General features: G+C 41.8%; 1 protein-coding gene across 1 annotated transcript; it reads right to left on the bottom strand.

Moving 5' to 3' along the window:
* Window positions 1-123: 123 nt before the first annotated feature.
* Window positions 124-18,800, bottom strand: abhd16a (abhydrolase domain containing 16A, phospholipase). Its single transcript, XM_062991870.1, has 20 exons — window positions 18,692-18,800; window positions 16,858-16,914; window positions 16,594-16,660; window positions 13,400-13,486; window positions 12,355-12,440; window positions 12,170-12,243; window positions 11,070-11,174; window positions 10,238-10,352; window positions 10,026-10,127; window positions 7,011-7,074; window positions 6,808-6,857; window positions 6,126-6,249; window positions 5,865-5,969; window positions 5,695-5,758; window positions 4,884-4,940; window positions 4,403-4,465; window positions 4,207-4,283; window positions 3,159-3,257; window positions 2,508-2,554; window positions 124-572 (listed from the first exon to the last, which is right to left on the bottom strand). Exons 1-20 carry the CDS (start codon window positions 18,791-18,793, stop codon window positions 489-491), a joined length of 1,629 nt encoding a protein of 542 aa, XP_062847940.1. The 5' UTR covers window positions 18,794-18,800; the 3' UTR covers window positions 124-488.
* Between the last annotated feature and the right edge of the window lie 4,936 nt (window positions 18,801-23,736).

Here is a 23,736-nt window from a genome sequence, read left to right as displayed (position 1 = left end):
CCAGGTGTGTATGATATCTGAATGGTGCTGCTGACACATGACTGATTAAAGAAAAGCAGGTGTTCCTAATAAAGTGATGCTTTTAAGCACTAGGTTCTCTCAGAAATAAATAAGCTGATCAAGTGAACTGCTGGTGGCACAAACCAACCATACGTTTATTAAGGAATTACAACACAATAACGTTGAGGTCATTATTTATAAGTAAGATTCAAATTCAGAATGAGAGCGCTCCCAAAACAAAAGGATGAAAACCTGACCGGAAGAAATGGGACATAAGAGGAGTGCCAAATTCCAAAGTCTTCTCCCAAACAACCCTAACCCTGGAGCAGCCAACTGACTAGAACAGAGCTTTCCAGATTGTACTGTTACACAAGCAAACCACAATGACATATTTTACCCATCACTCAGAACACAGACTGTAAATCCTCACTGTATTCCGTCAGTATTTTTACCACGGTTCTACTTTTTGCCTCCACCCGTCCGGTTCTTTACAGCTTCCAGGGAACACGGAACTCTGAGATGGGAAGTGGAGTGCAGTGCGTCGTCTCAAAATTCCTCATGTACTTTTGAGCCTGGGAGAAAGCATAATAAACCCGAATAAGACTGCAGTATCTGGTTATAAGAGCTAGAATGATGTGGAAAAAGTATGTACCCCCATCTGATTGCCTGGTAACAATTTTAGTTCATAAACACAATTTTAAACAAATAAAACTCCTGATTTTGTTCAACAATTTATGTAACAGAGTTATACAAGACAAATATCATCACTCACATATTAGAGTAATAGCCTGGCCGCTCAGGTGGCGCAGCGGTAAAACACACTAGCACACCGGAGCTGACATTTCAAACTCGTCGGTTTGAAACTCGGCTCTGCCATCCGGCTGGGCGGCTACATCAACAACGATTAGCTTGTTGTTCATAAAAGGGGGAGCCGGAGAGGGACCTCATAACTGATGCAATTACGGCCTCTGCACAGAGACGGGGAATAATGCATTAATCAGGGTGTGGCTCTCCACACACAAATATGCTGATCTGCATATTAACTCGCCTCGTGCAGGTGAAAAGATGCAGTCGGCTACTGCAAACGTGTCTCGCTCTCCTCAAGCAGAAGTGGAGATCAGCATCAGTAAAGAGAAAGTGTAATGCAATAGGGTAACTGGACAGTCCACCACCTTTAGCAGCACTGCTGGATTTTTAGGCATGAACTTTTCAGAACTTTGAACAAGCCACTCCAAAACTTGCTTTTGAATTTTGGATCACATGCCTCACATCTCAGCTTTGACTCACAGACAGATGACATTCCAAAGAAACCAGACATAATATTCTCTTGGTACAAAATTCTCTTGGTTTCAGTTTTGAATCATCTGTTCATTAAAAAATAAACCCAAGTAGATTCTGCGATGATCCCGGTTCTGTTTAAGTGGTCTCCTTCTTGCTAAATGTTCCCAGACTCTGAGGACAGAGACGTCTGCAGTTCTTCAGTTTCATCTACAGCTTTTAGTAACTTCTTGGATTAATTATTGCCAGGCCCTTAAAATCATATTTTGTTTGCAGGCTAGGTAGTCTTTCAGCTGTCCCAGGTTTCCTTGGTTTAGTGGAGTCATTAATACTTTGTGACAGTTTCTTTCTATTTATTTATGCATTTTCTCCTGATTTATCGTAGTCAATTTGTCTTCTGCTGCTGGGGATCCCTGATTGTATTCAAGGATGGTATACTGGTGCTCACGCCTCCTCAGACACATGCGCAGTGTCCTAGCGGACCCCTTCTTTTCGCCCCCTTTGGACCTTCTTCTCTATCTGCTAACCAGGGTCCTTACACAGCCCTTAAAGACCCCACTAACTTAGTCCAGTCATCCCACCCAGCAGACACGGTGGCCAAATATTGTCTGCTGCAGGCACTACCAATTGTGCCTGCTAGTTGGCGCCCAGCCGACCATTAGCAGAGCCGAGATTTGAACCGAGGTGTTCAGAATCTCGGTACTGGTGTGCTAGTGAAATATCCTGCTGCTCTAGTTGGTACAAGGTGCTCTAAAGCCCCAGATTACATTTTCATCCATAATCACAGTATCACAAAATGAAAGCCATTTAGCAAGAAAGTATTGAACGTGAAAGACTCCAGAAGGGTTGTTTACAACATGACTAAAAAAAAGAATGTAAACAAGCCGGTCAAACTTTGTGTTGTTTAGATTCTGTTTTCTCAGACTTATGAACCACTTGCTTTAATAATTCTAGTTTATTGTGTTGTCCAGATAATAGTATTAACAATGAAATATTAGCCAGCGTACATCTTTAGAGTTTATGATTACAGCTGGCTTGATGGCTACATCCTATTAATGGAGATTTATTTCAAGAGCAATGTTTCAGTTAAGTGATCTATTAATTGTGATATAAAACTGAGTAGCTTTCAGTTCTACTTATTAGCTATGTCAGCTGTGGCTCATTGACTAGGTGTACAACTGAACTGTCACTAAGAGTGCTGGTAAATATCAAGTGTATTTTTTCCTTACCAGGAAGAGTGCAAGCTGCCGTCTGCCTTCCATTGTCATGTCCTCACCTGACAACAGAATAGATTATGAATACAGTGGATTTTGCACCATGTGGCAACCAAATTATATCAAACTATTGCCTCTACTGCTGTCATCCTAGTAAGTTACTGCTACTGCAAAGTATACAAATGTAGTATTTTTCTCGAATGTAATCATGTGTTTTATTATAAATAAATCAACAATTTGAGTAAAATGTTGAATCTTGGAAGAAATATATGAATTTCAGAATTTTGCAGTATACTAAAACATTTGTGAAAATCGACCATGTTAATTCCTTTATATGAAGGTCAGATTTCCTTATTCATTCCCATTAAAAGCACATGCTCATACGACATTAAGCAGGTAGATTTGATTGACTCATCAGAATTGCTGTTTAAGTTCATAAATCTGCAGCCCTTGATCACTTATTATCAACATGAATGCACCAAATAGTAGGAAATTTGTGTTACTGTTACTAAAAACACTAGTACATTCAAAAAAGCAAAACAGAAGCCCTTTCACTAGTGGTCTCAGAATTTTTGACCCCTGTTTTGGACATTTAGTAAGCAAGTAAGCAAGACTAAATAGTCCACACTGCAGACTGAACACCCTAATAAGTGCTGGTTTAATTACCGACACTCCAGGGGAAAGGTGCTTCCTTGTCTGACTGATAGGACTGAAGAACAGGTAGACACCAGTCATCATCCACCTGAAATTTGGAGTACACCAACTCTGAAAAAAACAAACAAACAAAAGAACAATAATCAGGATGTCTGTATACAAAATATATAAAAATATAATGTTATAGAATTGACATTTAAGGCCAAGTTTATAATAATATGCATTATGCATTAACAAATTGAAATTGATAAAATCTTCTAATTAAAGGCCATGTCACGTTTGATTCAGGGTTTTTAGCATTAGACAACAGTGTCAAATCCCCAATGATTCAGTGTCAATGACTCGTCATGAATGACTTCTGCTGTAGTCTAATGCCCTAACATTTTCAGTGATGAGCACCAGCAGCAGATAGAGATGAGGCATGTTATACACTGATCAGCCATAACATTAAAACCACCTTGTTTCTACACTCACTGTCCATTTTATCAGCTCCACTTACCATATAGAAGCACTTTGTAGTTCTACAATTACTGACTGTAGTCCATCTGTTTCTCTGCATGCTTTGTTAGCCCCCTTTCAAGCTGTTTGTCAATGGTCAGGACTCTCCCAGGACCACTACAGAGCAGGTATTATTTGGGTGGTGGATCTTTCTCAGCACTGCAGTGACAATGACATTGGGGTGGTGTGTTAGTGTGTGTTGTGCTGGTATGAGTGGATAAGACACAGCAGTGCTGATGGAGTTTTTAAACACCACTGTCACTGCTGGACTGAGAATAGTCCACCAACCAAAAACATCTAGCCAACAGCGCCCCGTGAGCAGCGTCCTGTGACCACTGATGAAGGTCTAGAAGATGACCAAGTGAACCAACTAGGTAGAAGTGTCTGATAGAGTGGACACGGTGTTTAAAAACTCCAGCAGCGCTGCTGGACTACAGTCAGTAATTGTAGAACTACAAAGTGCTTCTATATGGTAAGTGGAGCTGATAAAATGGACAGTGAGCGTAGAAACAAGGAGGTGGTTTTAATGTTATGGCTGATCAGTGTATATGAACACACCTACCTGCATTTCGGGTTGAAGTGGCTGCCAGCCATTCTCTGACCGCATTGACGCTGTCCTCGGTCATTACCTTAGGATACCTGAATCACAAAATCAAGAGAGAGAGTTGAGATGTACAAAGTACAATCTCGGCTACATTCGCTACACTAGCTATATCTCACCGTAATATAAAATAGAAATGAACAAAGTGCTCTTGTACCTAAAGTGAAGTAGTCTGAGCAGCAGGTCATTGCCTCGGTTGGACATTATGTCCTCTGGTCCCCTAAAATAAAAGCATAGCACACAAACAGTGCAGATTTAAAACAGGGTAAAGCTTTAGTTGAAGTCCTAACGCTAACATGATGTCTTAAACCTGACACATCAGACGCGACCATATGTGGTCAGATCCTCTACCTACTCAATGTTACATTACCAGTATCATTGTCATGAAAGCTTTCAGTGTAATGTTACAGTTTATGACACATCTTATGTAGTTGTGACGAAAATGACCAGAGCTGTCCTAGTATCATAACACTGTTGTAATACTCATTATTACTTATTATTTATGATATCAGACATGAAAGGATTATGAACATTCTTATATTAAGATTATAACAGTATTACATTAGGATTGTAATAAGAACTATTTGGATGAGAAAAGATTATTGAAAGTGCTGTGGTGTAGTGCATGAGAGCTATACGTTGTGGTGATGATTTCATCTTTAGTTCTTCTGATCAACAGCACTGGTCCGTTATACCTGGAAGGATCAAAGTGAAATTTTTTTAATTCAGTTTAGCTCATATGTATAGAGTTACATGCAGGTAACAGACTTAAATTAAAGGAAAACCCTAGACAGGTGTACTACTATTTAGGCAATCAGCGTCATTTTAGTACCTATGGCATGCAGGGACTCATTCAATAATTAGTTAAGCAATAACCAATCAAAAAGACAGTTTTCAATTAATGTTGTCGATTACAAATGCTTTAATTCATTTCTGATGGCTGATCTAAAGGTACAGACCTTTCTGCACACACAAGAGGTTGCTTGAAGCCTAGCATAGCTTTCAGTATGCAATAAGGCTCTGTGTAAAAACCCAACACTGGTGGGCAATAATAAAGGCCAAAGATTGAAAATTGAAAATTGAAAATGACTAGACTGGGGACTGGGAAATATAAGAAATTGGAAAAATGTGCATCCCTTATGGCATGTAAAAATGTAATGTTAATTATTTGTTATCACATAAAGATATACCAGATATCAATCAAGTTAAATATCTACAAAAGATTTTGGACCAGTGTTAGACTGCACTCTCAATCACCTTCAAAACACCAACTGAGAAAAAAAACCTTTTTTGGGGGAAAAAACAGTTCCAGATTCAACACAGTTCCAAAGACTTGTAGAACATATCAGGGTTCAAGTGGGTCGGAATGGCCTAGTACCTCATAAAAAGACCTTGTGTTATTTTTCTTTAATTTGTCATCCATCCATGTATTAATGTGCTAATTCTTACTTGCACAGCTGCTCTGCGTTGTTGAGGTTCATGTACTGCCGGACTGTGTAAGTCACCAACGGTCCTGTTTGAACAGGAACAAGCACAAATCAAGCAGAATTACAAAAAACGTGTACACTAGTGCTTAACAGGTTGTAATGTGTGTTCTGATTTTAAGCATGTGCACTCACGCCAGCTGTCGGGCATGACCTTCAAGGCGAGGGGCAGGAGGTCATCAAATGAAGCGTCTAGAACCACGGCTTGAATCTCAGGATAGGACATTACTGCCCAAGAAGCTGCAAAAAACGTATACATGATAAACTGCACCACCAGAGAGATAATGGCTGATCAGTGTATATTGAGGGTCCATTTATATTTTCATTTTCATTTTATTGCTGCGAGGTACAGCGTGGTACGTCCCTAATAGTAATTTATTTCTTAGGGTTGCTTACCCGTAAAGCCTCCTATTGACCAGGCATACACAACAATGTCACTCAAACTGAATCCCAATTTGTGCACAGCGAACTGGATGACCACGTCCATCGCGTTGGCTTCGTTCTGAGGAAACGGCACACCCTGAAAAAAAAGAAAGGACATAGATATAGAAAGTGTGTTTATTTATTTATAGATGTTTTTTGCAGTGTTTACACAGTGGTTATATTCACGGCAGGAAAGGTAGTATAGAAAGTGAGAGATGTGTTATCAAGGATAACTGCATTACCCTGAGGAGCAATTTGCAGTGCAGTCAGCAGTTTCCACACAAAACAAACAAGCGACCATCATTTAACCTGCTGGGTTTGAATATGACTACAACATCAAAATCCCATTGAGTTATTTAAAAGGCCATTGGCAGCCAGGACTAAGGAGTTTGTTTTACATGATGGCAAATTGTATCCATAGCCAGATGGAAGAAACTCCAATGCCTTATGATTTGCTTTATATCACTCCTGATTTTAACAGACAGGTTATTATGACTATTACAGACAAACACTGAGGTTTGTTTCACCATCGCTGCTTGATTTATCACCCGCCGCAAGATAAGCATCAGGAACACCTAATAGTGTGATAAACCATAGTATGGCTATGATGCAGAGGTGTGTGCGTCTGAAATTGTGATCAGTGATGTGCACTTACTGTACTGCCAGCAAATCCTGGATGATTCCAGCCCAGGACTGAGTACCCACCTGAGAAAAGGGTGGATGAGACAGAGGTAAGCAAACTACATAGGTGTTTTCAGGACATCATATACAATACACTATTTTGTTGACATGCACAGAATAATTAAAATGCTAAATGAACATTTATCGCCATTGGCCAGGATGAACCACATCTTTTACCTTCCAGTGGAGTGTTCATGCAGCCCACTTCATAGAAGCCTGCATTCCCCTCACAACAGATCACCTGTGCCACAAAATACATTTTTAAAAATATTTTGTTTATGCATTTTCTCCCCTTTCTCTCCCTTGTAGCGCATCCAATTGCCCATGCTTCCTCTCCACCAATGCCAATCCCCGCTCTGATTGAGGAGAACTAAGCTAACCCACGCCCCATTTGACAAGTGGGCAGCAGCCGTATGCATTTTGTCACCTACACTTTGACAAGAGCAATTCGGATCAGCACTGTGTACGAAGAGACACACCCTGACAGCACTCTCCCATCTCTGTGCAGGCGCCATCAATCAGTAAGCATAGGCCATAATTGCATTAGTTATGAGAGAGTCCCTAGCCGGCTTAATATCCCACCCCTATCTGAACAAACAGGCCAATCGTCGTTCATGTGGCCGCTCAGCCCAGCCGGCAGGCAGAGCTGAGATTCGATACGATGTATTCGAGATTCCAGCTCTGGTGTTCAGAGTGTGTTTTTACTGCTGTGCCACCTGAGCGGCCATTTTTAAGTGACATTACAAACTCAATGTAGACAACGCAAAGCAAATCATTTCCATTTTTTGACACTTTGATTTACTCAAAGTTATTACATTCTAGTATAGCGGTTAAGGTACTGAATCAAAAGGTTTCTGGTTCAAGCCTCTCCACTGCCAAGCTTCCACTGTTGGGGTCCTGAGCATAGCCCAAATCTCAATGTGGTAAATACAGTGTATCACAAAAGTGAGTACACCCCTCACATTTCTGCAGATATTTAAGTATATCTTTTCATGGGACAACACTGACAAAATGACACTTTGACACAATGAAAAGTAGTCTGTGTGCAGCTTATATAACAGTGTAAATTTATTCTTCCCTCAAAATAACTCAATATACAGCCATTAATGTCTAAACCACCGGCAACAAAAGTGAGTACACCCCTAAGAGACTACACCCCTAAATGTCCAAATTGAGCACTGCTTGTCATTTTCCCTCCAAAATGTCATGTGATTTGTTAGTGTTACTAGGTCTCAGGTGTGCATAGGGAGCAGGTGTGTTCAATTTAGTAGTACAGCTCTCACACTCTCTCATACTGGTCACTGAAAGTTCCAACATGGCACCTCATGGCAAAGAACTCTCTGAGGATCTTAAAAGACGAACTGTTGCGCTACATGAAGATGGCCAAGGCTACAAGAAGATTGCCAACACCCTGAAACTGAGCTGCAGCACAGTGGCCAAGATCATCCAGTGTTTTAAAAGAGCAGGGTCCACTCAGAACAGACCTCGCGTCGGTCGTCCAAAGAAGCCGAGTGCACGTGCTCAGCGTCACATCCAACTGCTGTCTTTGAAAGATAGGCGCAGGAGTGCTGTCAGCATTGCTGCAGAGATTGAAAAGGTGGGGGGTCAGCCTGTCAGTGCTCAGACCATACGCCGCACACTACATCAAATTGGTCTGCATGGCTGTCACCCCAGAAGGAAGCCTCTTCTGAACCATGTCCTATGGTCTGATGAGACCAAGATTAATTTGTTTGGTTCAGATGGTCTCAAGCATGTGTGGCGGCAATCAGGTGAGGAGTACAAAGATAAGTGTGTCATGCCTACAGTCAAGCATGGTGGTGGGAATGCCATGGTCTGGGGCTGCATGAGTGCAGCAGGTGTTGGGGAGTTACATTTCATTGAGGGACACATTAACTCCAATATGTACTGTGAAATACTGAAGCAGAGCATGATCCCCTCCCTCCGGAAACTGGGTCGCAGGGCAGTGTTCCAGCATGATAATGACCCCAAACACACCTCTAAGACGACCACTGCTTTATTGAAGAGGCTGAGGGTAAAGGTGATGGACTGGCCAAGCATGTCTCCAGACCTAAACCCAATAGAACATCTTTGGGGCATCCTCAAGCGGAAGGTGGAGGAGCGCAAAGTCTCGAATATCCGCCAGCTCCGTGATGTCGTCATGGAGGAGTGGAAAAGCATTCCAGTGGCAACCTGTGAAGCTCTGGTAAACTCCATGCCCAGGAGAGTTAAGGCAGTTCTGGGAAATAATGGTGGCCACACAAAATATTGACACTTCAGGAACTTTCACTAAGGGGTGTACTCACTTTTGTTGCCGGTGGTTTAGACATTAATGGCTGTATATTGAGTTATTTTGAGGGAAGAATAAATTTACACTGTTATATAAGCTGCACACAGACTACTTTTCATTGTGTCAAAGTGTCATTTTGTCAGTGTTGTCCCATGAAAATATATACTTAAATATCTGCAGAAATGTGAGGGGTGTACTCACTTTTGTGATACACTGTACATGCATTGTAATTTTTTCCACAATAGTACATCACTTTATGTGATATATATCAGGGGTGTCAAACTCATTTTCACAGAGGGCCACATCTGCATTATGGTGGCCCCGCATCATGCTGTGATTGCAGTCTGCCTTTTACGTCTTGGACAATTTGTTGTTTTTCTTGGAGGCTAAATTCTGTGTTTGGTGTCAAAATGCCAAATTTATACTGTATATTAATAATGTATATCTACATTTATATTGTACTCCTTTACCACAGACACGGCCTTATAACACAAGGGACGTACCGGTTTTTCTTCTTCTTGAAGCACAAACTTGTATTCACTTTCCCATCTTTAATTAAATTCCCTTCTTTCTGCTTCAATTTTCTCTTCTTGTACATTTTGGGATTAATTGTAAATATTTCTCAACATCACTTGTTGAAAAACCACCTCAGTTAAACGCTGATGTGGAAACTCTGCCATCTAGCGGCGGGATGCAGTCACTTTGCGGTGGGAGATGGAGTTTATGTATGATGTTACAGTGTATTTTAAGACAATCATACGTCTTTTAAGCTCTCGCGGGCCACATAAAATGACGTGGCGGGCCTTGAGTTTGACACATGTGGCATATAGAGTCCGCTAAATGGTATAAATACAGACATTAATGTAATACAGGTCCATGTCTCATTCTCTCTCTACCAGTCTTACCAAAGTTTTGCTGTTTGAACCTCTGGTTTCTCTCCGATCCACAAACATAGTATCAATTTCATTTCCGTCACACGCCATCAGCTTGTTTCTCTGCCCACCGTACTAAAGCAAATAGAAAAAGTACAAAAGTAAAGAAATGTATTTATATCCCAATGCTGCATATTTGATTCAGGTATAGAGCTAGTGTGTGAGTGTGTGTGTGTTTTAGTTACGTCTTCAATAAGCTTGGCTTGGCCTTCTCTCAGCATGGGTCTCATGGCCTTCTGCAGCAGCCCCACAGAGCCCGGGTAGAGCATCCTCCGACCAAACGAGTGGGTTATGAGATAGCTACAACACAAATACACCAATCACAGTGACTAGAACTGCTAATAAAAGGAATGGAAGACCTAGTCTATTTTACCACATGTGGTAAATACCAAGTGGTTGACCTTCTCCCTTTTGGGTACCAGTTAAGCACTTTAAATGCCTAAATCTGTTCTTATTAATTTATTAGAATTTTAACGTTGTGTTTTACACACTTTGGTTACATTCATGACAGAACAGGTAGTTACTGGTTACACAAGATTAATCAGTTTAAGTTTATAATGTCAAACACAGTCATGGACAATTTTGTATCTCCAATTTACCTCACTTTCATGTTTTTGGACTGTGGGAGGAAACCGGAGCTCCAGGAGGAAACCCACGCAGATACAGGGAGAACATGCAAACTCCACACAGAAAAGACCCAGAACGCTCCACCTGGGAATCGAACCCTTCTTGCTGTGAGGCAACAGTGCTACCCACCGAGCCACTGTGTCAGACACACACATGTCTTTAGATCAGGTACTTGGGCTAAAAACTGGCACATTTATATCAAAAGGCAGCACTGTGTCCATGTTACGAAATAAAAGTACAGTCCATATGGGCACCAGGAGTCAGAATCAACTCAACGGCACTTAATAATAACAATAATGATGTGGATTTTGTCGAGTGGTGTGTGACCTGATATTCAAAGTGATTTCAAATTCAGAATTATGGTGAAGTGACGAGAAGAGTGTGTATTACCTGATGATATGACATGGTAATGTCCGTACTGAACCCAGCAGACTGTCTGCTGCGCCTCTGTGTTTGGGCTCTGGCTTCAGCAGTGAAACGCCCCCTTTTGACTTCCTGTCAACACAACAAAAGCCAATGAAAAAACAGGCACAAGCACACACACTGCAAAATTTTAATTGACATTTTTGGGATCTAGCAGACGCCTTAATCCAACTCGACTTACATTACAATTACAGTATACAGTCTGAGCAATTGAGGGTTAGAGCCTTGCTCAAGGGCCCAACAGCAGCAACCTGGCAGTGATGGGGCTTGTACCAGCGACCTTCTGATTACTAGTCCAGTAATTTTAACCACTAGGCTACGTTTTGCCTAAATGACTTGGATCATCAATTGCAAACCAGGCCTTTTTATCCATCATGAGTGACTGACCTTAAAATGTTCTTTTGACTGAAAGGTCACAAATTGCCACTGACAGTCCAAAATCCTGTACAGGCCTTTCTAGATGAGTGGCAGCAAGAGGAAGCTATTTCATGAAAACATGCAGTCGGCTACTGCACATGTGTCGAAGGGGGCGTGTGTTAGTCATGGCTCTCCTCAGTCAGAGTAGAGTTCAACATCAGTAGAGAGGAAGCATAATGCAATTGGGTAATTTGATGCAACTAGATTGGGAGGAAAATTAGGGAAAAAAATACAAAACGCATATCAGAGCTACTGTTAACAACGATTAATGTCATGTCATCAGTTCTGCATTCCAGTCATATCCTGTAATTGTTAAGACATGAGAGCTACACATGAGCTGTGTATAATACCCTATGGCAATGCGCTTTCCCAAATAGGGGATGCAACTGACAGCACGCATACAGAATTCTGCATAACACTACAGCTGCGTATGTGCACAGAGGGGTCGAGGCCAATTTCCAGACAGTACTAGATTTCTCTATCCGTGGAAGTGATGTGCGAGATCCACAGCTCCAGTCTCAGCATAAATATCAAGCGTCAGTGGACGGAAATCGATTTTCATTTTCATTTAGATGTCAGTTATTGGTTAATCAATTAGTCATTAGCCTTCCCAACACACACAGACACCATCACAAACACACACAACTTACTGACTGCCTGCTTCATTCCAGCTGAAATCTGCTGGCCAGTGTGAGAAGTCGAAATCATATGCAGAAAGTTTTTTCTGAAGAGGACAGAGCACAAACATGGTTAGGTACAACCATAACAAGCGAGCAGATTACATCAGTGAGCTGGTCTCACTGGGAACGTTGTTCTCATGGGGCTCCGTTCTCACCTTGTTGCTAGGCGTGTGGTTCTTCCTGGTCTCATCCAGGATGGAGATGAACTGAACATACTCAGAGTTTCTCCAGCGTCCCAAGCCTGACAACAACCCAACAAAAACATACAAAGTATTAAACAAAACTCTGACTTTTTCGGTTTGGCCGAAATATTTCAGACAGGGTGATGAGGATATCAGCGGATCAGGACCAGATCAGTTTTAACCTAATTCCTGGTGAAAACATAAATGACAATGGTGCATCCACACTAAGTTTTGTAGCTGGGCAGAGGAGTAGAAGCTCTAAATTAGTCTTGCAAGGCCAAACATGCTGATTATGAAATAGCTGTCAATTGAAAATCAAAATCTCAGACTTAGCCTACAGTGAAGTCTGGTTTAACAGAGGTGTTTAGAGTCTAATATGCTAGCCCACCTGGGCTAAGGCGCCAGCGAGTGGCTGAAGAATACAGAAAGAACAGCATGGTCATCTGTATATGAGGCTCTGGCTGGCTGGTGTAAAGAATGCAGATTCACAGGTGTCAGAGGAGGCAATGTGCATTCAATATATCCCCTCAACATAAACCATCACACGTACAACTGTAAGAAATACTCATTGCCCTGCACATTTTTAAAGGGTGGTCCTAATGTTTTGGCTCAACTATGTATACAGTTACAATGATATAATGACACACCACAATAGTACGTTTTCGCCATATGAACCATAATGATTCCTCTCGGCTGCTCCCGTTAGGGGTCGCCGCAGTGACTCATTAGTCCACATATTTAATTCGGCACACTTTTTATGATAGATGTCCTTCTTGATGCAACCCTCCTTTTTATCCGGGCTTGGAACCAGCACTAAGATTGCGCTGATATGTATCCCCCGAATGGCTAGGTCTATGTACTGCCATGCATGTTCTGTATTTGTGAACACAGTCCAGGATTCAAACCCCCAGAACTTACGCACTGATGTTACCACTGCTCTAACCATCACACCACACAACCAATGCATACATTTTCAGATAGATGGGAGATGTTGTTTGATTAGCAATGAAGAACTCACCTCTCAGACAGGCCACACCCAGCAAACAGACCAGTGCTGTGCCAACGTACTGGCTAAAAGGAACAAGCTTACTGGAGCAGATATAACCTGAAACAAAAAAGCATCAATCATTAAAAGATTTCCACATAACACAATGAGTCAAATCAATTTAACCAAAATGTCTGTAAAGCACTTGAAAAATGTCATTTCCTAGACTCATTTTTGGTGACAGTGCATCCTTTTAAAACCTATATAGGACTAAAATACTTTCAGATAAAAACTGTATAGAAAAAATAATGTTATGAAGAGAATCTATTGCAATCTATTGCTATTAACAATATGACCACCTTCCTAATATTGTGTTGGTCCCCCTATTGCTGCCAAAACAGCCCTGACCCATCGAGGCATGGACTCCACTAGACCCCTGAAGGTGTGCTGTGGTATCTGGCCAAGATGTTACCAGCAGATCCTTTAACTCCTGTAAGTTCTGAGGTGGGGCCTCCATGGATTGGACTTGTTTCTCCAGCACATCCCACAGATGCTCGATTGGATTGACATCTGGGGAATTTGGAGGCCAAGTCAACACCTCAAAACTCGTTGTTGTGCTCCCCAAACTGAGCACAACCATTTCACAACCCAACCTGAACAATTTCTGCTTTGTGGGGGCGCATTATCCTGCTGAAAGAGGCCACAGCCATCAGGGAATACACACGCACCCGGCCATCCACGTGATGTAAAAGAAAACGTGATTCATCAGACCAGGCCACCTACTTTCATTGCTCCGTGGTCCAGTTCCGATGCTCACGTGCCCATTGTTGGCGTTTTCAGCGGTGGACAGGGGTCAGCATGGGCACCCTGACTGGTCTGCGGCTATGCAGCTCCATACGCAACAAACTGTGATGCACTGTGTATTCTGACACCTTTCTATCAGAACCAGCATTAACTTCTTCAGCAATTTGAGCTACAGGTGCTCGTCTGTTGGATCAGAGCACACGGGCCAGCCTTCGCTCCCCACATGCATCATGACCCTGTCGCCGGTTTACCACTGTTCCTTCCTTGGACCACTTTTGATATATACTGACCACTGCAGACCGGGAACACCCCACAACAGCTCTAGCCATCACAATTTGGCCCTTGTCAAACTCACTTAAATCCTTACGCTTGTCCATTTTTTCCGCTTCTAACAACATCAGCTTTGAGGATAAAATGTTCACTTGCTGCCTAATATAGTCCACCCACTAACAGGTCGTAATTCACGTCACCTGTCAGTGGTCATAATGTTATGCCTGATCGGTATATATATGTACTTGCTTGTACACGTCTCTAATAGGATTTTAGAGTAATGTTTTACACACTTTAGTTACATTTATGACAGAACAGGTAAGTTACTCATTACTGAAGATTCATCAGTTCAAACACAGTCACTAACAATTTTGTATCTCTAAATAACCTGACTGCATGTCTTGTCCCGTAAGAAACACACACAGACACGGGGAGAACATGCAAACTCTACACAGAAAGGACCCGGACCACCCCAACTGGGGATCGAACCCAGGACCTTCTTGCTGTGAGGTGACAGTGCTACCTACCGAGCCACTGTGCCGCCTGTATATTGCCTGTAAAGTGTACCAGTAAATCTAGCCCAGACAATTCACTTCCCTTCTAGTTCTCATCATTTATTAATAAAGCCACTTCAGATGTACAAGCTGTAAACAACTATATTTATGCTATTGTGTGCATGAGTGGCATTAAGGAATTTCCCAGGCAGAGGTACGACAGTAATCACTCTAGCACGTGGCTCATCTGGTCTGATTAGGTTTGATTATACCACCATTATAATCAGTTCTCATACTGCGACATACCACAGTCTATCAAATGTTCCGGCATAAAGACGCAATCAACCTCGAGTCTGCTACCTTGATTGCCTGACACAGTAGGTGGAACGTAAAAAAAAGTTCTCCAAGAACTGAAATCAACTAACTCAGCGTAAAGAGATAATGAATAAAAGTTTTTTATTAAAAAGAGGAAAAACTTGAATATTTCAAAGTAAAAGTAACTTATTTTAATTTTAAATGACTGAATATTAGACTTTTAAGAATATCACACAATAATAGTCTTTTATGTAATTCCTGGAAACATCTGCTGAAAATGTGGGGGGCCTTGTATTTTAGTGTTGGCTGAAATGTTGTTTTTCTTCTCTCTGTGATCTTAATAATTCTCGCTTATATGCCATTGTGGAGCAAGGGGCGCTCAAAGGCAGGTGAGTACCCAGTGACAGTGGTCTGACTGAGGGACAAGCCATGAACTGCTGACAGATTGCTACGCAGCCAATACTCACTGATGCTAAAATGTGAAGGTTATTTCGTCTGGTACGGACTAACAGACAAACTAATGTGGCTCAAACTGCAGATTATTTTAATACTGGTGTTGAGCTGAAGCTGTCACAACACACAGTGCATCGAAGACTTATGTGTATGGGGCTGTGTAGTTGCAGGCCAGTCAAAGTGCCCATGCTACCTTCTGTGCACTGTTAAAAGCATCTATAATGCACAAGCAGGTATCATAACTGGACAATTCAAGTTAAATGTATTTGTACAGTGCTTTTTCTCAAAGGAACTTTACAGTATCCAGGACCAACAGACCAAAAACCCCCTGCTGAGCGAGCCAAGGGTGGCAGAGGAAATGAAAACTCCCTTAAATTACACAAAGAAACCTTCAGAGAAACCAGACTCAGCATGGACCCATCTCTGCATATGAGCATCTGGTAGAATTTCAGTACTGGAAAGAATCACCACTGTTGTAATTTTTCCCCATTGTGGTTCGCTGGAGTCCTAAAGTCTTAGAAATAGCGGTGTAATCATGGCATTGTGTGCTGCTTGTTAAGACCTCTGAGCCATAAAACAGATTACCAATTAAATTTGGTTGTAAACCAGTTGATCAAGTAACTAAGGTTTTTTTTTGGATTACTCAAGGCCAGTCAAGTGACTAATTTTATTTAATAATTAAAACAACTAACTGAAACATATTAAAGAAATCAGAAAGAGAACAAATCACAGCACTGTATATTTTGACCCAGAAAATTGTCAGAAGGCACACAATAAACTTATAAAAGAAATTAAATCTGTATTGGTATCAATTTAAAACTTAGTTTATGAATGAATGCAAAAATAGGGAAATCACATCTCATCTGATCCAGAAGTGTTGTGTGTGTTTACCTTTCCTATAGAGATAGCACAGAAGAAGTGGGGAGCTGTAATATGACAGGGACCACAACAATAACGCCTGCAGAGAAAAATGTATACATTGGTTAGCCACACAAGCCTCTCAAGAAAAGCAGGCATTCTTACTAAGTAAACCAGTTGTTCTCAGTCCATCATAGAGGCAACAAACTTTATGTTCTCTTACATTAAATACATCTTAAGTTAAATCAGATGTGTTGGTGTGGTGTGAGATTAAAACTTTGAAAGAAAACAACTTACCCAACCAATGATACTGTCAGTGTGTCTTTCCAAACTTCTTGGCTGGTAATCTACACCCTGCGAATAAATATGAATATATTGTGAATGGGTGCTAAGGTGGTGTAGTGGTCTATTAAGCTAGCCATTGGCACCCTGTCCAGGGTATTCCTGCCATGCACCTAGTGTTTCCCAGTGGCACCAGACCTGCCACGACCATGACCATTAATGAATATATTGTGTATATAGACAGCTTCTTCCTCCCAATCTGGTCCTATCCAATTAGCCTATTGATTTTGCTTAATCTCAGCTGCTGCTGACTTCCACTCCTGAATGAGAAGAGCCCCCTCTGACACATGGAGGCGGGTTCATATGGGGCTCGGTCTCGGAGAGTCATGCACTGATCTCCATTATCCCCCGTCTCTCTGCAGGCACCATCTATTAGCCAGCAGAGGTCATAATTGCATCTTTTGTGAGGAGTCCCCTTCGGCATTCAACCCGACGGACAAGCCAATCATTGTTTGTGTAGCAGAGCTGAGATTTGAACTCATGAGTTTAAGATGTCAGCCCTCCGCTACGTCACCTGACTGCCCAAACTGGTTTGTTTGTTTGTTTTATTAGGATTTTAACGTCATGTTTTACACTTTTGGTTACATTTATGACAGGAACGGTAGTTACCGGTTACACAAGGTTAATCAGTTCACAAGGTAATATCAAACACAGTCATGGACAATTTTGTATCTCCAATTCACCTCGCCTGCATGTCTTTGGACTGTGGGAAGAAATTGGAGCACCTGGAGGAAACCCACCCAGACACAGGGAGAACATGCAAACTACACAGAAAGGACCCAGACCAAAACTGCTTGTTCTTTGTTCAATTTGGGATACAGGGTATGCACAACACCTAACTGACCTATGCATGGTTCTTCATCTTCAAATACTTCTACTGTAGCAGATTAGCACAATTAATCCTATAGGCCATAAAATTTGTAAATCTGTATCATGCTTATCTGCCATTTTATTCTAGTTTAGCTGTAAAGGTACTGGACTTTTTATCAGAATGAGACTGGTTCAAGTCTCACCACCACCAAGTTATCCACTGTTGAAATTAAGTGCTTGCTTTGTATTCAGCCACAACTGTCGCTTTGGATTAAATCACCTCGTAAATGTAGTGCACAATCCTCTGTTACCTGACAACCTGCTAAATTTAATTAGTCATTTAATTATATTTTATGATACTAATTTTCCTTTTATGTGTCCCCCGTCTGTATGTGGTAGGTGTACCTGAAAAAATAGCCAATAAGTGTGTATAGAAAGTACACTTCCGATGTGCACTACGTAGAGTGTACAAGCCTTTATTTCACACTCACTGTAGTGCACTATGTAGAGAGTCAAGAAGCATTTGGGATTCAGCCAAGAATAAATACTAAATGAATGGAAAAACCACCTTTATATACCTAAATGTTCGGGGGTTTTGTCTTTTCTGAACTTGCATTACATAAATTCATATCAGCTTTAAAATGTAGTTTAAAACCTATTTTTGAAGTCACCGACAGAGCTCTCAACCTTTATTGACATTAGCATGCTAACTAGCCAGAGCCTAAGCAGCCCCGCGCACTGTCAAACATCACAGGCTACGTCAGAAACCGCATACTAGCGTACTAAGCAGTATGGAACGACAGTAAGATACCAATAAAGACGCAGAACTCTTGCATACTATCTAGTACAGTAGTATTTATGCAAACTAGTACGGTAGTATGCGGGTTGAAACGCAGCCAAACACTTTTACAGAAACCGGACTGAATTAAAGATGAAACGGTTGGTTTGTGGAGGTGTTGGTAAAGAGCAGATTGCGCACCCTCCTTACGGTCCTGTGATCGGGTCGGGAGTGATCCGGTGGGCGGTGAATCCGGTGCAGATTGGGACCAAACAAGCAGCGGAACCATAGTGAAACAGCCATTCTTACTCAGACAACTACGGAAACCGTGTGGTTCAGTACAGCGCGAGTCGAAACCAGATATGTCAACCTATTCGATTCGTATGGAAAGAGTCGTTTAGAGGGAATCATTTCAGTTTAGCACAAAATCTGCCAGTCAAATTCACGACATTGTCTTTATTTGTTTGTTTTACTGTATATTCAATCATTTAGTATTAATTTATTCGTTAATTGTGTACTAAGTGTTCCATCCTGGGTCACAATTGGTTTGGAGCCAGTAATACCAGGACAGTGTGCCAATTCGGTGTCAAAATTTAAGCAGCCAGTTAGAGGAGGTAAGAAAAGGTATCCATTAAAACCTTAGGCAGACAAAGTAAAAAATCAGACTGAAGGTAAAGATCAAATCCCAGACCTACACTATATTGCCAAAAGTATTCGCTGGTCTACCTTCACACGCATATGCACTTGAGTGACATCCCATTCTTAATCCATAGGGTTTTATATGATGTCGGCCCACCCTTTGCAGCTATAACAGCTTCAACTCTTCTGGGAAGGCTTTCCACAAGGTTTAGGAGTGTGTTTATGGGAATTTTTGACCATTCTTCCAGAAGCGCATTTGTGAGGTCAGACACTGATGTTGGACGAGAAGGCCTGGTTCGCAGTCTTCACTCTAATTCATCCCAGAGGCGTTCTATTGGGTTAAGGTCAGGATTCTGTGCAGGCCAGTCAAGTTGTACCACACCAAACTCGCTCATCCATGTCTTTATGAACCTTGCTTTGTGCACTGGTGCGCAGTCATGTTGGAACAGGAAAGGGTCATCCCCAAACTGTTCCCACAAAGTTGGGAGTATGAAATTGTCCAAAATCTCTTGGTATGCTGAAGCATTAAGAGTTCATTTTACTGGAACTACGGGGCCGAGCCCAACTCCTGAAAATCAACCCCACACCATTGACTCTGCAGAAAGTTGGCGACCTCTGCGCACTATGCGCCTCAGCATCTGTCATTTTACGTGGCCTAGCACTTTGTGGCCGAGCTGCTGTCGTTCCCAATCACTTCCACTTTGTTATAATACCACTGACAGCTGACTGTGGAATATTTAGTAGCGAGGAAAATTTCACGACTGGACTTGTTGCGCACGTGGCATCCTATCACGGTACCACGCTGGAATTCACTGAGCTCCTGAGAGCGACCCGTTCTTTTACAACTGTTTGTAGAAGCAGTCTGCATGCCTAGGTGCTTGGTTTTATAAACCTGTGGCCATGGAGGTGATAAGAACACCTGAATTCAATGATTTGGATGGGTGAGTGAATACTTTTGGCAATATAGTGTATGTTGTTGTGTGGCACCCACACTGCCAGCTGTACCACTGTGCCTTCTCCAGGTGATATTTTTACAGGTTTGACTAAAAAAAGGGAACGATATATATGGGCATGCTTACACTCCCTACACTCACTTATTTGTTTGGGGAACAGTTTGAGAAATTGCCTTGTCTGTTTTAGAACGACCATGCCATTATGCACAATGCATAGTCCACTGGGACAGTGGTAGCATAGTGGGTAGAGCTTTGGACTATCAATTGAAAGCTCTGCCATGCAGCCACTGTTGGGCCCTTGAGCAAGGCCCTTAACCCCCTCTGCTCCAGGGGTGCCGTAATATGGCTGATCCTGTGCTCTGACCCCAGCATCCAAACAAGCTGGGATATGTGAAGAAAGAATTTCTTTTTACTGTACAACTGTATATGTCTATATGACAAATAAAGGCATTCATGTTCTATTAAGACATGGTTTGACAAGTTTGGTATTGAGAAACTCAAGTAGTCCTTACCAGTGAACAGCTTTGGTATAAACTGGAACATCTTGTGCCTGACCTCACAAATCCCTATCAACTGATTGGGCACATTTTAAGCCTTCTATTCTCATCCAGTCAAATGTGGTTTTATTTAGCTGATTCTGAATCATAAGGTGACAGTTCCTCTTCGTTCGTCTGCTTCCGTTAGGGCAGCTTTATTTTTATACATTTTCGGACTCCACAAAGAACCAGTAGATTTTTAATTAAAAAAAATCTGCTATGACTAGAATCAGGCTTTTGTTATGGTCATCTTAGTCCCTAAACCCCACTGGAAAGCTTAATGTTGAGCTGTAGAGGAAAGTCTACAAGAGAGCACCTAGAAATCTCAAGGATCTGAAGAGATTCTGGATTTATCAGTGCTCTCAATCTCATCAAGCAGTGCTGGGGGGTATGATGGTACATTCGGTATACCAGCTTTAATTCCTCGTACGGTATAGATAGTAGCATAGTTAATACAACAGCTATAGACTTCAATAGGACGCAAATCATATAATATTGTTCGTCGCTAAAAGCGCTATGGAGCGCTGTGCAGATTGGGCACAGCTCACTAGTTAGCCAGGTAGCGTTAACATGACAGAGTTAATAGATGAGAGTGGTTTTCTTGATATGGTGGGGAAAAAATAAATAAAAACAGAAAACAGATGGAGGATGAAGAGAGGGAGACCAAAGTTGCACGAGAAGGACCTGCCAAAAAAAATTTGCATTGAAAGTTTTTTTTGTTTCCGACACAGATTAAAACACTATATACTGTACGGTTTGTCAAGCCACGGTGGAGCGACTACTGGCCAAAAATACTGTACTTCAGTTTAATTGCTATACCGATGTTATACCAACAACACTGAAGCAAGCTGGAAGCAACTCTTCTACAACAGACCTGTGATCAAGTTGTAGAGTGGAGTCATACCTCAGTATAACGGTATACACCGATCAGCCATAACATTAAAACCACCTCCTTGTTTCTACACTCACTGTCCATTTTATCAGCTCCACTTACCATATAGGAGCACTTTGTAGTTCTACAATTACTGACTGTAGTCCATCTGTTTCTCTACACGCTTTTTAGCCCCCTTTCATGCTGTTCTTCAATGGTCAGGACCCCCACAGGACCACCACAGAGCAGGTATTATTTAGGTGGTGGATCATTCTCAGCACTGCAGTGACACTGACATGGTGGTGGTGTGTTTGTGTGTGTTGTACTGGCATGAGTGGATCAGATACAGCAGCGCTGCTGGAGTTTTTAAATACCGTGTCCACTCACTGTCCACTCTATTGGACACTCCTACCTAGTTGGTCCACCTTGTAGATGTAAAGTCAGAGACGATCGCTCATCTATTGCTGCTGTTTGAGTTGGTCATCTTCTAGACCTTCATCAGTGGTCACAGGACGCTGCCCGCGGGGCGCTGTTGGCTGGATAAATTTTTAGTTGGTGGACTATTCTTAGCAGGGACAATGAGGTGTTTAAAAACTCCAGCAGCGCTGCTGTGTCTGATCCACTCATACCAGCACAACACACACTCACACACCACCACCATGTCAGTGTTACTGCAGTGCTGAGAATGATCCACCACCCAAATAATACCTGCTCTGTAGTGGTCCTGGGAGAGTCCTTACTATTGAAGAACAGCATGAAAGGAAACTAACAAAGCATGCAGAGAAACAGATGGACTACAGTCAGTAATTGTAGAACTACAAAGTGCTCCTATATGGTAAGTGGAGCTGATAAAATGGACAGTGAGTGTAGAAACAAGGAGGTGGTTTTAATGTTATGGTTGATCAGTGTAACTGTGCACTTCATCAGTGGTGACTGGGAGATTGCAAATGTCATTTTATTTGTTAAAGGGGGAGCTAAAGGTAATTGTATAATACTTAAATATTAAGTAAACAATAAAATTTGTGACAGTAGAATCAACCACAGAAATATAAAAAGTCCCAGTCATACAAAAAATACTGTGATACAATTTTTTGGTCATACCACCCAGCTCTATCATCAAACATTTAGAAGAAAACTCAGCGTTGTTTTAACAGATTGAGGTTGAATCTCTCGAGAAACATTGCTGAGGGTTGTAAATTTGACAGTCACAAGGGGGAGCCATCTCAACACGTATTTCCCTCAGTACGTTTGTCCTTTGGGTGACACAACGGCAGGCAACCTAGAAATCAATTAAAATCTCAGCACTGCTTATGTGTTCCTCACATACTTGCAAAGCTTTACTCATCCCTCCAATGTCTGAATGAGTTTCCCCCAGGTACTTCAGTTTCCTCCTACCTCCCTACTTTAAATAGCTCCTGGTATGAGTAAAGGAATATGCTCTGGAGCCCATCCTAAATACACTGAGCACCATGCAAAACACAGTCTGGACAGGGTTTCAGTTCATTCAAAGGCATTACACAATTACACTTCCTAAATCATTTCCTAAAAGCCAATGCATATATGCACATGTAGGATGATACCAGAGCACCAGTAGAAATGCTAGGTTATTATTTGTTTATTAGGATTTTAACGTCATGTTTTACACACTTTTGTTACATTCATGACAGAATCGGTAGTTACTTGATACATCAGTTCACAAGTTCAATGTCAAACACAGTCATGGACAATTTTGTCTCCAATTAACCTGACTGCATGTCTTTGGACTATGGGGTGGCACGGTGGCTAAGTGGGTAGCACTGTCACCTGTCACAGCAAGAAGGTCCTGGGTTAGATCCCCAGGTGGGGCGGTCCGGGTCCTTTCTGTGTGAAGTTTGCATGTTCTCCCTATGTCTGCGTGGGTTTCCTCCGGGTGCTCCGGTTTCCTCCCACAGTCCAAAGACATGCAAGTGAGGTGAATTGGAGATACAAAATTGTCCATGACTGTGTTCGATATAACCTTGAGAACTGATGAATCTTGTGTAACGAGTAACTACCGTTCCTGTCATGAATGTAACCAAAATTGTAAAACATGACGTTAAAATCCCAATAAACAAACTAACAAATTTTGGACAGTCTGAGAAAACTGGAGCTTTCTGAAGGAAACCCACGCAGACAACATGCAAACTCCACACAGAAAGGACCCGGTCCGCCTCACCTGGTGATCGAACACAGGACCTTCTTGCTGTGAGGCGACAGTGCTACCCACTG

The sequence above is a fragment of the Trichomycterus rosablanca genome, chromosome 3, assembly GCF_030014385.1.
Source record: "Trichomycterus rosablanca isolate fTriRos1 chromosome 3, fTriRos1.hap1, whole genome shotgun sequence".
Classification (NCBI taxonomy): Eukaryota; Metazoa; Chordata; class Actinopteri; order Siluriformes; family Trichomycteridae; genus Trichomycterus; species Trichomycterus rosablanca.
The sequence above is the reverse complement of the archived record's forward strand: the minus strand, read 5'-3'. Positions and strand labels throughout refer to the sequence as shown.

Excerpts from the sequence above, each read along its gene's own strand:
- abhd16a (XM_062991870.1), bottom strand. The coding sequence starts at position 18,793 with ATGGCTGTTTCACTATGGTTCCGCTGCTTGTTTGGTCCCAATCTGCAC. Across the intron at positions 12,244-12,354 it reads ACCACACGCCTAGCAACAAG|AAAAAACTTTCTGCATATGA; the intron begins GTGAGAACGGAG and ends TGTCCTCTTCAG. Across the intron at positions 7,075-10,025 it reads GTTCAAACAGCAAAACTTTG|GTGATCTGTTGTGAGGGGAA; the intron begins GTAAGACTGGTA and ends TTTGTGGCACAG.